Here is an 18145-nt window from a genome sequence, read left to right on the forward strand (position 1 = left end):
CTTTGTCAGTTACTACCGGCTATATATTCCCTTAAAAAGTTAACTCTTCACAAGAAATTTTTAAGAACTTCCTCCTGAATAAATTTTAACTAGATAAGGACTTTAAAAAAAAAAAAAAAAAAAAAAAAAAAAATTTAAAGGATCTTTTTTTAAACGAAAAGGTCAGGGAAAAAAAAAAAAAAAAAAAATGTTCAGGTCAGTGTTCTAAATGCTGAAGTCAGGAAGCTCAAAAGCTAAGGGATATACAGCTTTAGGAGGACCATGCAAGTTCTCAGGGTCTGCTAAACCCTCTACACTCCCCACCTACCACTTCTCCATCTGGACTGGTACATGTTTTTGTACTACTGTTGCACAACCTGCAGAAGTGTGTACTGTTATAAAACATTACTAGGGTTACAAGGTTGAGTCCAACTCTTTAAAAATTCATCAGCATCCAAAATGAATTACTTAACCTTTCCTCCATAAGCCCCCCCCCCCCCCAAAAAAGTTAGTATGCTGCCAAAGCAAAGCATGATAAAAATTTATAATTTAATGCAATTCATATTTAACATTTTTCTGAAAGGTACAGATCCTAGGAGTTGCAACACAAGTCCCAGAATTTGTTAAAGATTTTTTTTTAAACCCTCTTGGTTGCAGAGAAAGAAGATGAGCCCATGAACTTTATAAGGCTTATGAAGAGGCCAGACTGTATGTTGAATTATTTAAACCAGATTAGTGATACTTGGGTTCTAAGAGCTGGCAGTACTGTTTAAGTAATTTAATTCTCCACTAGATAGAAGTTGCAGCATTGGAAGGGAGAGCGCGAGCGAGCCTTGCTCCAGATATGGGAGGTTTTTCAAACATGAAAGTTAAACAAAATGAATATACCTACTCCCTGAAAATATTTTATATCTGAGGCCAGTAGAAGCCGTGTGCAATCTGCTGTGGCAAGTTTGATATATATCTGTACTTCTAGGCTGGTTTTGTTCAATGCCATCATCATCCATCTCAAAGATGGGATGAGTGCACTATCGGCAACTTTGCAGAGGACACCAAGGTGGGGGTGGGGGCAGGGAAAGGAGTAGGTATGCTGGAGAGTGGGACTAGGATTCAGAGAGACCTCAACCAAATTGGAGGATTGAGCCTCATGAGACAAGTACAGTCTGGCACCCAGAACCCAACAATCCCATGCACCAGTACAGGTTGGAGACTGACTAGCTAAGCTACACCTCTGCAAAGGACCTGTGGGTTACAGTGGACAATCAGCTGGATGAGCCAGCATAGTGTACCCTTGTTGCCATGAAGGCTAACACCATACTGGTCTGCCAGCAGATCAAGGGAAGTGATTATTCCCTTCTATCCAGCACTGGTGAGGACACGTGTGGAATACTTTGTCCAGTTTTGGGCCTCCCACTAAATGATGCAGACAAATTGGAGAGAGTCCAGCAGAAGGCAACAAGAATGGTTAGGGGGCTGGAGCACATAACACGAGGAGAGGCTGAGGGAACTGGGCTTATTTATTCTGCAGAAGAGAAGACTGAAAGGGGATTTAACATCAGCCTTCAACTACCTGAAGGATGGTTAGTTACTAAGAGGATGGAGCTAGAGACTTCTCAGTGGTGGCAGATAACCAAACAAAGAACAACCGTTTCAAGTTGCAGCACAGGAAGGTTAGGTTAGATACAAGAAAAAAAAAAAAAAAAACAAACCCAAAAACAAAACCAAAAAAACCCACACAAACCTCCCCCCCCCCCCCAAAAAAGCAGTAAAGCACTGGAACAGGCTAGCCAGAGAGATTGTGGAATCTCCATCCTCAAAGGATTTTAAGACTCAGCTAGACAAAGCCTTGGCTGGGATGTTATATATAGTCAGATGGTCCTGCTTGAGCAGGGGATTGGACTAGATGACCTCCTGAGGTCCCTTTCAACCATAATTTTCTACAAGATCCAAGGTTTTAACCATGTAGTTCTTATTTCAACAGCATGTAAGGAAGCTTGCATGCACATGCTGCACCCACCCACTTCCCTGCAGTGCTGCTGCTCCACATGCAGCCACTGCCACCACCCTCTGAAAACCCCTGCCTCAGGTAACCAGAGTTTCTAGATGACCAACACCCCCCTTACCCCACTCATGCCAGATAAAGCTTTTACTGTAGCTTGACTGAGAATACCTTGAATTTGCCAAAGCAAGGTAATTCAAGTTGCTACTGAAAACTTGTTCACAATGAAGCAAGTTAAATTGAAAAAAAAAAAAAAAAAAAAAAAGAAAGAGAAACCTAACTGCTACCATAACTTCATGAAAGGAGATCAGAGATGGAGCCAAACTACTGGGGTGATATTTTATTAGACAAAGAGCCTGAACTTGTGTACATTAACTCAGCTACCCTTTAAAAGGAGAGTATTTTTCAGGATATTGAGGGGAAAAACCAAAGAGTGAAAGCCATTTAAGCTGGAAAGTTACGCCCAGTCTGTCCTACATTAGATATGGTATCCTCTTTCAAATAGAAACATGCATCCTTTTATCATTTTCATTATAGTAATCAGGTTAGCTCATGACACTTCTTCACTCAGTTCTTGACTATTTCTTCACAAAATAGGCAAATCAAATATTACTGAACATTTTTCTTCCCAAAACTTGCACTTGGTCTTCCATATGTACACAACAACATGTAGCAGCAGCATTCTGTGTTTTTAGCCATTCTTGTACTTTTATATTACACTGAAGAGCACTGGGAAAACTCAAGGGACAGATGGACAAAAGCTTATACACACTGCAAGTTGTGAAGTTTCTGGTGAACCACTTACTCTTGAACTTCTGGTGGTTCCGATCCTTGTTCATATCTCACAGTTGTCATTTTGTTCTTAGTTCAGTTGGTCTTAATAAGAAAACATCTAAAACAACAAAATCAAGTTATTCCTCAAAGCATGTCAGAGAAAGACAATAAGTACCCCATAGGTGTACATTAAATAAAAGTGAGAAACTAGTCCTAATGATGGTTAAGCTTCTGAAGGTTTAAGGCTTCAGTTGAGGAAGTACTGGGAATACATTTAGTTTATGAAGTTCCACTGGTGAGAAATTAGATGATCTGTACAATAGTGAGTTACCAAATCAGCACTCTGGGAATTGAAGTCCAATATATACAATCCAGTAGTTAGAGGCTCCCTTCAACCAATTTATCCTAAATATTGGATAGTTGTCTATTCTGTCTAGTAATGGACATAAAAAGCTACAAAGTACAGAACAAAATACTACCAATTTAAATGCCCACTTGTCAAACTGCTCAGAACAAACTAAAAACGTGTTCCAAAGACTGTCCATTGTATAATCCATAAAGCCAATTACAACCATAGAACACACACACACACACAAAAAGAACATTAGTGATAAACTCAGTCTGACTTCACTGAAATGAGCCACTGCTGTTACTTGAGGATCACTAGCACTGACTTGGCAAACCAAGAGCACAACTCAGTCAAATGAGAGTTGATGTACACAGTACAGCAAGCCTAGCACATAAAGACAGGAAATGTAGCCAGTCTTAGAAAAAAATCTCTTGCAGAGAAGCCTTTCTAAAACTGGAAGACTTTCTTCCTTCCCCCCCTCTTTTCTTTCAATTGGTTGAGCAACCCGATTTGCATTAAATTCCCATAAGAGGCTTCGCTCACTAGCAAACAAGGTGCACAAGTCCTTTGTCCAGAGAGGATCAGAAGCTTGAGCAGCACCTGATGTTGGTCTCTGCCTGCCTCTGCCTCCACTTAAACAGTGGAGTGTGTGTTCCCACTCAACTCCCCCAGCTGCAACATGAGTGCCTGTCCCCAACAACAGTGGAGAAGTACCAAGTTTGCTCCAGCAAAGAGAACAGCCTCTTGTCTAACCAGTGCATCAGTAGTAAGCTGGATGGCTTTGGCCCCACTTCCAAGCAGGGCTCTGGTTTGGACGTTTAGGTCCAGGAGAGATTCAATTGGTGGGGGGGAGAAAGAGGGTGTCACAGCACACAACCTGGCATCACCAGCAGGCTGGGCATCACACCAGGCTGTGATTCTTTGTGCCTGCCCTCAGTTTCCATGGGAGGGAGAAGGGATTAAGCCCCTCTCCAGCTCCCCCCTCACTCAGCCAAGGGGATTACCAGGGGGGCCGGTAGCCCCTATCCCACCTTGTCCTTCTGCTCCCAGAAGAAGGGGACCAGGAGTCTACCAAGCCCCCTCTCCCGGGCTCTGCCCCAGGCAAGCCAGCAGAGGCTGGAGGAAGTGATGCAGCGGGGCGGGCTGGGCCTGCACAGCCGCCCTCGGCGGGACACTAGCCCAGGGGTAAGGAAGTTTGGGGCGGGGCGGGGCAGGGCAGGGCAGTCCCTCCTCCCCTCCCCTCCCCGTCCCACTCCAGCACGGCGCCGCCGGGGGATCCTGCATCGCCCCTACCTGCCGCGGCGGAGGGTGGCCCTGGCCCTGGCTCGGGAGAGGAGGCTGCTGGCAGCCCCGGGGCGGGGGCTGGCTAAGGCCCGACGCGCGCCCTCGCCCTCTCGCTCCGCTTTGCGGACTGCTACACTTCCTGAGCTCTCTCCTCTCCCGGCCCCGGGCGGGCGACCGCCCTCCCGCCCAGCCCCACTGTCCCGAGCAGCGAGCAAAGGACCAGCCCCATTACCTCGGGCAACCCCGGCCCGGCCCGGCCCGGCCCCGGGCAGTTCCGGAGTGGAACGCCGTCGCCATAGCAGCGGGCCGCGCCTCCCCATTCATGGTGTTGCAGCGGGGAGGCGCGCCCCGCTCCCCCCCGCGCTAAACTGATCCGGGAGACACCTCCGCCCAGCTTCAGGCGGCCAGCTCCCGTCTTGTCTGCTGCAATCGGGTCAGCTGAGACACCCTCCCGTAAGATGCCTCTGGCCGTGTGGATGTGCACTCGTGTCACTTGCTTCAGGCAGACACAGCGTCTCTTTAGTGGGAGCCTCCTCTGGGGATGGTGCGCACCTGAGGACGCTGAGCCTGGCCAGGACATTCTTTGCAGGCTTGTCTGGTAAGGGCCAAGGGTTTAGCCTTGACCCCTCAGCCACTTCACCTGGAGGGTAATGGCTAAGGACTGGGGGTCCCTGTGGTCCAGCTGAAAGCAATGAGAAGGATCCTGTCAGGGAAGTTAAGCCCCTTTCCAGGAGCAGGTCCTAAGTTAGGCACCATGACGAATGCAACACCCTCACCAAAGGTTTGGCACCACCTTCTACAAATGCCAAGGCTCAGCAGTTCAGTGTTTTCATGTAGGGCGGATGCCTGTGTCGATCAGTACCACAGACAACCCAGCCCGTGTAGGCCGGGGGTTCCTGTCTGGGCACAACACTGCAAGAAGTGCCAACCTGGCATCTCTCTTTCTGTCACGTGCCGAGATGCACACACACTTTTCCTTTTATGGTTGCTGTCACCTTGATTCTAATTTTAAGGAGTTTGTTTTTTCTTAAGTCTCCGCTGCCTGGAAGGGCCTTCTGAGACTTGATATGTTTTCTCTACTGATTTTGCTCTTTTCCGTTGGGTAATGGCTGCAATCATTTTAGAGGTAGATTTTCACCCCTGCCATTTGTGCTTATGAAAATATCTTTATTACAAAAAGGAGCTAAACTTTCTTTATTACAGCAAGGACCTGTTACAGGCATGGCATTTTTTAACAAACAACTTTAACTTAGAACAGCTGTGCTGCTGCACAGCCAGTAGAGGGAGTTCAAACCCTGCCTTTTCGAAATCTTGTTCCTGAATTGCTCACAACTTTCAGGTACTTTTGTTGATTATAAATTTCCTAGTGGTCTGAGCAGCCAGATTCATTTTTTCCTCTCTCAAATGCAAAGCAAATCTCTGTCATGGCTATTCAGAATTGTGAGCCCTTTTATACATCAAACTAAAGCAAATTGAAGGTAAATTCCCTTTTTCATCTACAGACTTTGGAGATATCCTCAGAAATGCGCTTTAGTTAATTCCCAATTTACTTAGTCATAAAAATTCTCTTCATATGCAAACATTGTCCCTGCATGATTGTTAGTATTTTACACTTGTTGAAAACATTGAAAAGATGATATTTTGATTTCCTTTGGCTTGGTGTATGAGATTAGGTGCTGCAGGGAGAATGTATGAAAGTAGGAGGAAAGCCAACCGGTTCCAGGCTAAGTGGAATGCGCACATGGAATAAACAGTTGCTAAAGTCAGAAAGTAATAAGTAATAAGCTACACAAATCAATAAAGATTAAGAAAATAAATAAAATTGATGTTGGTAGAAACTGAATAGACTGGTGGCAGTAAGAACGCATGCAGAAGCATTTGCATTGTTGTTGTTGTTTGTCTGTTTGTATATTTTTTGGTCCTGGAAGTTGTACTTGTCAAAGGGGAATTTTTTTGGGTGGGGTGGAGGGGCCAGAGGTGAGCTAGTTGTTTCCTAAAGACGTGACTCTGCCGTCCTTCTGAATTCATACTTTGCAGTTCAGTAAAACATTACACATGGAATATTTTCAAGATCAGATCCAGGAAATTGTGTAAATATGGCAAGTTGATCTTAGCTTGTCTTATAATCATAGGTTAGAAGCTCTTAATGTAGTTTTAATGTAAATGCTGACGTTTCACAAGAATCACTGTATTCAATGTATTCAACTTTCAAGGGTGCAGGAACAGGCTGAGAATCCTCTGAACAGCCAGTAGGGCATGATTCATGCCATCTTACAGCCCTTTTACCTCAGTTTTGCAGGCATAAAGTAAACTGTAACTGTAAACTAACTGATCTGTTTCCTACATAATACAGTTGAGCCTGGACTAAAACTTGAGATCAGAAATTTTTGTTGTTCAAAGTTTGATCCCAGGCTGACTTTTGTGTCTTGGGGCTTTCTGTACTTTCTAATAATACAGTGTTGTTGATGCTTGACCAATATTGCCAATTCCTATTTGATTATGGGTCTCGTGCTGTTTGACATATCTTTGTAAAACTCCAGTTCCTTGGGTCAAATGATTCAGCTTAGAATGTCAACTTTCTTTTTATTATAAAATACCTTTGGGGTTGGACCCAATGATCAGTAAGGTCCCTTCCAGCCCCTAACAGCTATGAAACTTTATCGCCCTTACATTTGCAAAGAAAAATTTGGAAATGTGACACAAGTATAGTCCAGAAGGTCAAAAAGCTGAATGCAGAGAAAATGATCTATGTTGGATTACTGTAGTTCTGTTTTGGCTTGTTTGTTTTCAACTTTGACTTAATTTCAATTTTTGAGGTCTCAGTAATGAGTTTTGGATGTTGGAGGTGGTGCTGTACAGATATTTAAAAGAATCTGAAATCTGATTTTAATCTAATGGCAGATCTTCACCACTGTAAATGAACAATGCTATTAGTAGAATGGTAGAATTGCTAATAATAAAAATATACAAAAAGGCAGAAATGTTCATTAAGTAGCCTGTTCTGTATTTGGAAGAAAACACCAGCATGACATATTTGTATTACTTTCCCTTCCACATGGTAACTCAGAGGAAGTTAAATAACAATTATTAAAATAAGACCTCAGATGTGGGTAATTTGTACCAAGAGTTTAAAAGAGTTTGCCAAGGATTACTATGACCGTTAACTTTATTAAAACTCACCATTGATAAATAATGTTGAGTTTCAATAAATTTTGTAACACTAGAAGACTAGAAGAAAAGTACTAGGGTGTCAGTATAATGAAGAGGTGAGCAGGATGACCTAGATGATAAGCCCAACAGCTTGCCATTTTCCTGATGGAATGGTTGATATGGACTAAATTGATTAAAAATGACAAGAGTAATATAATGAATACCAATCAGAGTGGGATTATAGCAAATAGATCTTTCCAAACTAACCTGATATTTTTAAGAGGATAAATTCTATTGATAAGGTGAATAGTGTCAATTTAAAATACTTTTTTGTAAGACATATTTGACTTGCTGCCTGCAGCATATTAAGAAGTTAAAATGACACAAACTCAATAGGGAGCACGTGACATGGATTAAAACCTGAATCAGAACACGGTCATGAATGGGAAATCGCTATTGAGCGGATGTGTTTCTAATAGGGTTGCATAAGATTTGGTTCCTGCACCTGTGTGATTTTAAGATTTTTATCAATGACCTAGAAGACAGAAAATCATTAATAATAATGTTTGAAGCTCACAGAGTCTAGAGAAGTGGGAACTAATAAAGAAGAGAGACGACTGATACATAGCAATTTACATTGTTTCATAAGATGGGCACAGACAAACCATCTATGTTTCTTTATTGCCAAATGTAAAAATATGTGTCCAGACTCCAGGAGAACACACTTTCTGAGTCATCTACTTTCCAGCATAAAGACCTGGAGGTCATGGTAGATAATCAACTGACCATGAATTCTCAGCATAACACGGTGGCCAAAGGGGACTAATGTGCTGCTTGGATGTGTAAACACAAAATTCTGAAATAGGAACAGGGAGGTTATATTGACTCTGTGTCTGGCATTGATGGAACATCTCTTGGGATACTGTATCCCTTTCTGTTGTCCAAAATTCAAGATGGATGTTGATAAATTAAAGGGAGTTCACAGGCTCAATTCCAGGAAAAACTTCACAGTCAGGGTGTCCAGACTCTAGAATAAACTCCCTCCAGTGGTGATGCAGTCACCTACCCTAGAAATCTTCAAAAGGAGACTGGACAGTCACCTTGCTGGGGTCACTTGACTCCAGTTGTCTTTTCCTGCCTAGTTACACAACTGACAAAACCACTAGAAAACATGATTTATAACGAAAGCCTCCAGGAGCTCAATCTCTTTAGTTTATCATAGAGAAGATTAAAAAGGTGATTTGATCACAACTATTATGTAGATATGATAAGAAAGGCCTCTTCAACATAGTAGATCAGTGTGTAACAAGATCCAGTGGGTGGAAGCCACAGCAAAATAAATTCAGAGCCCAAGTAAGACATAATTATTTAACAGTGAGGGTCACAGAAGTTAAAAGCAGGAGGTGGAGAGCACGAGAAAGATTTACTGCACATCAATTGTGTTGCTGTCCAGTGGAATGGTTTTTGTGTGTCTGCTCCATTCTGCAATAAGTGAAAAATAAAACAAAGTAATTCAACAGATTGTTAATCTGGAAGTAAAGATTCCCAATTTCTTCTTACTGAGGGATAGAGAAGACAAACTATTGCTGAGGATTGTCTAACATGCAGTAAGTCTCCCCTTCCCTTTTCACTCAGCATACTTGTTCCATCAGTCCACACCCTCTCTGACCCTGTAGCACTTGCAGAAATAACTTGCGTTTTCCAGTGACAGTTACTGTATAACAAGTAAATCAGGAAATGGAGGGTGTCAGTTGGGGGCCTCAGCTGCCTATACACCAATGTCAGGAGCATGGGGAACAAGCAGGAGGAGCTAGCCCTCCTGCTCTCTAGTGGGCAATCTGACCTGGTAGAAATCGCGAGGACTTGGTGGGACTCCTCATATGACTGGAGCGTAGCTGTAGAAGGCTGCACCTTGCACAGAAGGGACTGAGCAGAGAGAAAAGGTGGAGGGGTAGCTCTCTATGTGAGGGAGCAGAACACCTCTCTGGAGGCTGACATTGGCTCCAAAGATAAGCAGCTTGAAACCCTCTGGGTCAAGCTTTGGGGAGGGGTGGGGTGCAAGAGACTTAACTGTGGGCGTTTACTACTGCTGACCAAACCAAGGAGAGGAGCTGGATCTGGAGTTCTCTCAAGAACTGACAGAGGCTGCGTGTGCAAAGGACTTGGTTGTCATGGGCGACTTATAAAGAGGAAAGGTAGCTGGCAAGCCCTGCTGGCTCAATAGGGACATCACGGTCCTCTTGAAAAAGAAAAAAAGAGGTGTACACACAGTGGAAGCTAGGGACAGTCCTCAAGGACTGGACACATAGGGGGTGCACTGGGGCGCACATGCACCTCCTGAGAGTGCTGGTGCACTCCCTGACAAGCAGCTTTCCCTGCTTAGGTGATGGGCAGGGGAGGCTGGTGGGAGCGCCGGTGCCACCCTGTGAGTGCTGGCTGGGGAGTGGGGGTGCCAGGTGAAGTGCCACTAGCACTTTCAGGAGCGCCACTGGCACTTCCGGGAGCGCTGCTTGTGCCTCCCAGTTGGTGAGATTGGCTGCGGGGGGACCCCCACCCGAAAAAGAGGCGTACACACAGTGGAAACTAGGGACAGTCCTGAAGGAGGACTATACAACAGTGGTCCGCACTTGAAGGGAAATGATTAGGAAAGCTAAGGTGGCGACTGAGTTTAAGTTAGCCAAGGGTGTCAAGGACAATAAGAAGTCCTTCTTTAGGTATGTAGGGAGCAGAAGGAAAACAAATGGAAGCATGGTGCCCCTGCTTAACACCTTGGGACAGCTGGTAACAGACACTCAGGAAAAAACTGAATACCTGAATGCCCACTTTGCTTTGGTATTTCACCAGACCAAGGGGAAAGGCAAGCGAGATAAGGATCACAGGAGGCATAGTGGGAATGATAGCCTTCCTATTGTGGATGCTGACCTGGTGCAAAACCAACCAGAAAAGCTAGACATTTATAAGTCAGCAGGACCAGATGGACTTCACCCAAGAGTGCTGATGAACCTGGCTGAAGTCATTGCAGAACCCCTGGCAAAACTCTTTCAGAAATCGTGGCACACAGGGGAGATCCCTGAGGATTGGAAGAGGGCCAACATTATGCCCATCTTTAAGAAGGGGAAGAGGGAGGACCTGGACAACTATAGGCCAATCAGCCTAACCTCCATCCCAGGGAAGATCCTGGAAAAATTCATTAAAGAATCCACGTGCGATACACTTGTTAAGGGTAAGATTCTAAATGACAGCCAGTATGGCTTCATCGCAGGTAGGTCTTGTCTTACCAATCTCATCTCCTTCTATGAACAGGTCTCTTGTCACCTGGACACAGGAGAGAATGTCAACATTATGTACCTAGACTTCCGAAAGGCTTTTGGTCTTGTATCCCACAATATCCTTGTGGAAAAATAGGAAGATTGTGGACTTAACTGCTCAACGGTTTAGTGGGTGGGAAACTGGCTGCATGGTAGGGCCCAGAGAGTTCTCACGAATGGATCTGTGTTGTCCTGGCGAGAAGTAGCCAGTGGTGTCCCTCAGGGGTCCGTGCTTGAACTGGTACTTTTTAACATCTTTATCAATGATTTGGATGTGGGGGTGAAAAGCTCGCTGGCCAAGTTTGCGGACGACACCAAGTTATGGGGGAGCGTGGTCATGCTAGAAGATAAGTTGCAGAGACGGCGGATCTTGACAGGCTGGAGAGTTGGGCGGACCGGAACCAGATGAAGTTCAACACTCAGAAGTGTAAGGTGCTCCATCCGAGGGTAAACAATCCCCATCATACCTACAGGCTCAGTGGCAACAATTTGACTTGCACCACAGCCAAAAGGGACCTAGGGGTAGTGATTGACCATCGCATAAACATGACCCAGCAGTGCAATGCTGTGGCCAGCTGGGCAAACAACATGCTGGCATGCATTAACCATTGCATCTCATGCAAAACTAAGGAAGTGATACTCCCACTGTACTCCACACTAGTGAGACCACAGCCGAAGTACTGTGTCCAGTTCTGGGCGCCATGCTTCAACAAGGACATGGAAAAACTTGAGAGGGTCCAGAGAAGAGCCACCCATATGGTCAGGGACTTGCAAGACAAGCCATACAAGGAACGGCTGAGGGATTTGGGCCTCTTCAGCCTACAGAGGAGAAGGCTGAGAGGGGACTCGGTAGTGACTTACCGCTACATCAAAGGAGTACATCAAGAACTCGGTGAACAGCTGTTCATCAGGGCACCCCTGCGGAAGACCAGGAGCAATGGATACAAACTCCTGGAAGTCCACTTCAGGCTCAATTCCAGGAAAAACTTCACAGTCAGGGTGTCCAGACTGCAATAAACTCCCTCCAGTGGTGATGCAGTCACCTACCCTGGAAATCTTCAAAAGGACACTGGACAGTCACCTCGCTGGGGTCACTTGACTCCAGTTGTCTTTTCCTGCCTAATGCAGAGGGACTGGACCTGATGATCTACAAGGTCCCTTCCAAGCCATAACAATCTATGAATCTATAAGTGCCCCCTATGACTACTCCAATGGCATGTGAGGAGCAGGGTAATGATGAAGCATGGGCTAAGGTACAATGGTAACATTTAAAATTGACACAACAAGCCTTGCTGATGAAGGTATAATTGTTCTGAGAACTCAGAGGCATACTTTAAGAGTGCTAGGCAGCTTAATGGGCCAGCACAATGATGACACACCAAAGTGTTGCTGATGATGACATGCAGTGTCTAACTAATGGAATACAAGGGACTGATATGATTAAAACTCCATCCAGCTGCCTGTGGCTCCCCAGTACGTCTGTGTGAAATTTCACCGGGTATTTCGTTTCAAAGCCGTTTCAGTGCATTTTGAGCTCCAAACAGTAAAATCAAAACAAAACAAAAGCCTTCAAAACAGCTTTGAAACAAAACAACAAAACTTTCGAAACGTTTTGAGTTTCAAAGCCGGGCTTACTTGGCTTCAGAAAGGCGGGCCTACCTTGGCTCCAGCGCCGGCCCCAGCCGGCAGCAGCAGCCTCCTGTCATCCGGCGCAGATCCAGGGGCACACCGCCCGGGAGGATTCTGGCACAGCCCCCAGCCCTCCCAAAGCTGCGGGTCCCTGGATCTGCGTGCTGGATGACAGTGTGCTGTCGCTGCCAGCTAGGGTCAGTGGCAGCACCAATCTTCCCTGCGTTTGGCAGGGTCAGTGCCCAGCGCTGATCCCAGCTGGCAGCAGCAGCCTCCTGTCATCTGGCAGGCAGATTGGGGGCCTGCCCTCACCCCCAAAGGGCTGTGGGGGCTGTGCCAGACTCTACCCGGGGGTGTGGGCCTCTGATTTGCCTGCTGGATGACAGGAGGCTGCTGACTAGCTGGGATCGATGCTGGGTACAGCCCACACCCAGCACTGGGAAGATTGGTGCTGCCACTGGCCCTAGCCAGCAGCAGCAGCAGCCTCCTGTCATCTGGCAGGCAGATTGGGGGCCCACCTGCACCACCGGGAGGAGTCCGGCGCAGCCCTCCCAGGGGTGTGAGGCCCCAGTCTGCCTGCTGGATCACAGGAGTCTGCTGCTGCCAGCAAGTGACAGGAGTTTTGCTTGTTAACAACTTGAGGTGCAGTTTCCCAGAAACCTTTGCACCTATATCCTTGAAACTTGACAGGCTTCATGCCCTCAGAAGGGGCTACCATCCCTGCAAGCTTCAGACAAATCAGGCAAGAAATGACTAAGTTTAGGCATTTTCATGATTCCTCATTATAGCCTATGGGTGAAACGTTGAAACAGCGAAACAGTTTCAACAAAATGAAACGGACAGTACTTTTGAAACGAAACAAAACTTGAAACAAAACACTGTTCCATCAAAGCAGAATGGTGCTGTTTTGCACAGCCCTATTCCCCAGGTACCCACAACTGTGCAGAGCTTTAGGCACCAATCTGGAGTGAAGCTCAAATTTATGCCTCCAAATCCACAGAGAGGCATTGTAGCTCCTCTCCCATTACGTTCTCTCTTGAGTCCTTCACAAAATTGACTAAGAATCATAGAATCATAGAACATTAGGGTTGGAAGGGACCTCAGGAGGTCATCTAGTCCAACCCCCTGCTCAAGCAGGACCAACCCACACTAAATCATCCCAGCCAAGGTTTTGTCTAGCCTGGTTTTAGAAACTACCAAGGATGGAGATTCCACTACCTCTCTGGGTAACCTGTTCCACTACCGTCCTAATGGCAAAGTTTTTCCTAGTATCTAACCTAAACTTCCCTTGCTGCAACTTGAGACCATTTCTCCTTGTTCTGTCATCTGCCACCACTGAGAACAGTCCAGCTCCATCCTCTTTGGAACCCCCCTTTAGGTGGTTGAAGGCTGCTATTAAATCCCCCTCTCACTCGGCTCGCTTTGCTTCACTTCTATAGACCAAATAGTCCCAGTTCCCACAGCCTCTCCTCAGAAGTCATGTGCCCCCAGCTCCCTAACCACTTTTGTTGCCCTCTACTGGACTCTCTCCAATTTGCCCACATCCCCTCTGTAGTGGGAGGCCCAAACCTGGATACAGTATTACAGATGTGGCCTCACTGATGCTGAATAGAGGGAAATAATCACTTCCCTTGATCTGCTGGCAACACACCTACCAATGCATCCCAGTATGCTGTTAGCTTTCTTGGCAACAAGGGCACACTGTTGGCTCATAATCAGCTTATTATCTACTGTAATCCCCAAGTCCTTCTCTGCAGAGCCGCTGCCTAGCCAGTCAGCTCCCAGCCTGTACCAGTACATGGGATTGTTCCATCCTAAATGCAGGATTCGGTACTTGTCCTTATTGAACCTCATGATATTTCTTTTGGTCCAATCCTCCAGTTCCCCAAGGTCACTCTATCTTAGCCCTACCCTCCAGCATATCTACTACTCCCCCCAGCTTGGTGTCATCTGCAAACTTGCTGAGTGTACACTCTGTGCCATCTTCCAGGTCATTAAACAAAACCAGGCCCAGGACAGATCCTGGGGCACTCCTCTTGATACCAGCTGCCAGCTAGACATTGAGCTGTTGGCTACTACCCTCTGAACCTGAAGCTCCAGCCAGTTTTCTGTCTTCTTTACAGACCATTCATCCAGCCTGTACTTCCTTAGTTTGCCTGTAAGGACATTGTGGGAGACTGTATCAAAAGCCTTGATAAAATCAAGGTATATCACATACACTGGTCTCCCCAAATCCACAGAGCCAGTCACAGAAGGCAATCAGGTTGGCCAGGCATGACATTGGTGAATCAATGCTGACTGTTCCTAATCACCTTCTTCTCCTCCAAGTGCTTAGACATGGATGCCTTGAGGACCTGCTCCATGATTTTTCCATTGACTGAGGTGAGGCTGACTAATCTGTAGTTCCCTGAATCCTCCCTTTTCCCATTCTTAAATATGGGCTCTCTATTTGCCCTTTCCCAGTCTTCTTGGACCTCTTCCAATCTCCATGATTTTTCAAAGATAATGGCCAGGGACTCTGCAATCACATCAGCCAACTCCCTCAACACCCTTGGATACATTGCATCTGGCCCTATGGACTTGTACACATCCAGCTTTGCTAAATAGTCTCTAACTTGTTCTTTCACCACTGAGGGCTGCTCACCTCCTCCCCAAACTGTGCTGCCTGGGGCAGTAGTCTGGGAGCTGACCTTGCCCGTGAAGAGTGAGGTAAAAGAGGCATTGAGCACTTCAGCCTTTTCCTCATCATCTGTCACAAGGTTGCCTCCTCCATTCAGTAAGGGACCCACACTTTCCATGTTCTTCCTCTTGTTGATATCATATATGTAGAAACCTTTCTTGTTACTCATCACATCCCTTGTTAGCTGCAGCTCCAACTGCGCTTTGGCCTATCTGACTTCATCCCTGCATGCCCGAGCAATACTCTTATACTTTTCCCTCATTTTTTGTCCAAGTTTCCATTTCTTATAAGCTTCTTTTTTGTGATTTAGCTTACTGAAGAATTCCCTACTAAGCCAAGCTGGTCTTCTGCCATACTTGCTAGTCTTCCTGCATATTGGGATGGTTTGTTCCTGCACTCTCAGTAAGGTTTTTGAAGTACAGCCAGCCCCCTGGACTCCTCTCCCCCTCAGACTGGCTTCCCAGGAGATCCTGCCCATGGGGTCCCTGAGCCCCAGTCTGCTTTTCTGAAGTCCAGTGTCCTTACTCTGCTACTCTCCTTCCTTCTTTTCCTCAGGATCCTGAACTCAATCATCTCCTAGTCACTGCTGCTCAAGTTGTCATCCACTATTATATTCCTCACTAATTCTTCCCTGTTTGTGAGCGGCTGGTCGAGAAGAGCACAGCCCCTAGCTGTCTGCTCCAGTACTTACACCATTTAGGGGCCAACTTAACTGAATAACTGGAGTTCAAGAAAATCTGATTTATTAGCAACAATTAGTGTATTCTCTCCCTGTCACTCACACTCTTGCTCTATTTATCTCTATTTTATACACATAAATAAAACCTGTTCCATTAATAATGTATGTGCTCTGCAAAGGGGTATAGTGCTTTAACAAAAGTGTGTGTGATTTACAGAGACAATATTGTTATTAACTAATCATTATTAACTAGCAATTAGAGTTAGTTTGTAGTACCACCTGATCCATTTACAGAGCTTTTCATCAATAGGCCTGAAGTACTTTACAAAATTAGTATAATTATTTCTGTTTTACAGATGGGGAAACTGCAGCACAGAAAGGTAAAATGACTTGTCCCTTGTCACCCAGCAGGCTAGTGGAAGAGCCAAGAACAGAGCCAAGATCTTCTGGGTTCCAGTCCACTCCTGTGCTGTGAACAAGGCAAAAGGGAGCAACATGTAAAGCATGTGGATTAATTTTAAATTAGCTTTGTTGATTTATGTTACTTTGAATGGGACTGGCCCTGGGTTTATCTGAGTCTGCCTCCTACAAACTCCATCTACATTCACATACCCCCTTGGTATTTAGGGGGTTCTGCCCTCACAGCTGATATTAGAGGATGATTGGGTTTTTCCATTAGGCATTGACTCCTCCCTAAAATCAGATCACTTAATGTCACTTCACTTTGAAAAAATATCTAAAAACTTTTTCCAGAACCATTTAAACCTTATTACCACTGTTTTATTTTTCCATCTGTTCATAAATTTGTTGAGAGGGTTTTGAATAAACCAGACTGTTGTTCAGCCCCCAGGAGCTTTTTGCTAGGTGTGCAGCCTTGTCAATTAAGTTGTTGATATTTATTCTTATTTGTGGACTGTCCTAATACTGCCTATTTTACAAAGTGGGGATCTGACCTACTTCCAAATAGCCAAGTGGGGATTAGTATTGTAGTTAGCATGTCAGCCATGCATATTCCAGGAAAGGAAAGTTGTTTTCCAAATGTTCTATCAGGGGACTTCAACATCTGTGAAGAAGTATCATTAGTAATTACACAATGTTCATGTTTGGTTAGGGCGACTCACTTATTTTTAACTCTTAGCCAGATAGAATAGTACACAGACACACCCTTCCGCTACATCTGTATCACGTGATCTCCACATCCCAGATGTGGGGAAAAATGGAAAATAAGTTCACACGTGTTCAGAAATGACTTAACACATTATAACTAACACAGTTTTAACTATGATTTGTCACCTACTATAGACAGAACGGGTCATGTTTAGCTGGTCATGATTAACCTGAGACTCCATCCTATTGCAGCATTAACAAGTTTTCAAGAGTGATATCTTCACAGTCTAGACAAAAACCATGAGCTTTGGTATGAGGGCCTGGATATCTGAACAAGTTACCAAGGGGTAAAATGGAGTGGGACTTCATCATGTGTCAGCTGCTCGACATGCATGCTCTTCCCCCAAAGTAAATGAAAGTTAAACTCATTACTGAAAGAACAGTAAACTGAGCACCCACAAACTCCCGTGGAAGTCAGTGAGGGTTGAGGGGGGAAAGAGGGAGGGGGGCACTCAGTACATAGCAGGTTAGCACCTGGAAAGAGGTGGAAAAGTTTAATTCCTTTATGTCATAGCTGTAAAAACTGGATACAAAGCCAGAGATAGCTCCTACACTGCAAGAAATGGATATTGTTTTTGTGTGATGGTTGTGAAATGGGCCAAGAATTCTGATCTCAGAGGGGAGACAAAAGAATGTTTATATGATTAATAAAATGGCATTTTGTACTTCTGTAACAGCAGAGCAGCCCTGTTTCCCTTGCTAATAATACTGGGGTTAGGCTGGGATTAAAATACTTGTCTTTTAGCCTCATCTATCATTCGATTAGCTGCCATGTAAAATGGACACTCCTGCTATTGTCCTTAAAATAAAGTCTAATTCTTTGGCCAGGATGCAGAGGGAGATGCCTGTCTTTATTTTTTTGCTCCATTTACCACAAAACTTGTTTTTGTTAACTAGAAAATCTCATTGTCCAGTTCTGAGTTTAGTTACACAATCACAACTCTTCTGAGGTTTCAATCAAACAGCATCTTGCTTAATACCCTTGTTTGCTTTTTACAAGTCTGATTCCCTGTCCTTGGCATTATGTAAATCAGATTCATGCTATCTTGAGAAATTTACTGAAATGGGGTATTGGCTCTATTAAACTGAAAGTGGAACCCTCAAGGGGATTGGTGCCTTCAGTGATCTATTAAAATAAATCATTCCT

At 45.0% G+C, this 18145-nt stretch overlaps 2 protein-coding genes across 6 annotated transcripts in view; one reads left to right on the forward strand and one right to left on the reverse strand.

Moving 5' to 3' along the window:
- Positions 1-4840, reverse strand: part of LOC102387938 (phosphatidylinositol 3,4,5-trisphosphate 3-phosphatase TPTE2) — a 41746-nt gene extending 36906 nt beyond the window's left edge. Inside the window, exons 1-2 of one of the 4 annotated variants that reach the window (XM_006025785.3) lie at positions 4770-4840; positions 2784-2870 (exon numbers count right to left, since the gene is read on the reverse strand). In XM_006025785.3, coding sequence (XP_006025847.1) covers positions 2784-2833 — 50 coding nt within the window. In that variant the 5' untranslated portion in view covers positions 2834-2870; positions 4770-4840. Of the gene's footprint in view, positions 1-2783; positions 2871-4394; positions 4495-4769 lie in introns of those variants that run through there. The other 3 variants (XM_025206639.1, XM_025206638.1, XM_025206641.1) reach the window with 3 other exon arrangements.
- A 13-nt stretch (positions 4841-4853) lies between these two features.
- The window catches only part of LOC102388347 (fibrinogen-like protein 1), a 34039-nt gene continuing 20747 nt past the window's right edge, over positions 4854-18145 (forward strand). Inside the window, exons 1-2 of one of the 2 annotated variants that reach the window (XM_014520891.2) lie at positions 4854-4983; positions 16188-16328. The gene's annotated coding sequence lies outside the window, so the exon portion shown is untranslated. Of the gene's footprint in view, positions 4984-5139; positions 5167-16187; positions 16329-18145 lie in introns of those variants that run through there. The other variant, XM_025206642.1, reaches the window with a different exon arrangement.

Source organism: Alligator sinensis, unplaced genomic scaffold (genome assembly GCF_000455745.1).
Source record: "Alligator sinensis unplaced genomic scaffold, ASM45574v1 scaffold1031_1, whole genome shotgun sequence".
NCBI classification, from domain to species: Eukaryota; Metazoa; Chordata; order Crocodylia; family Alligatoridae; genus Alligator; species Alligator sinensis.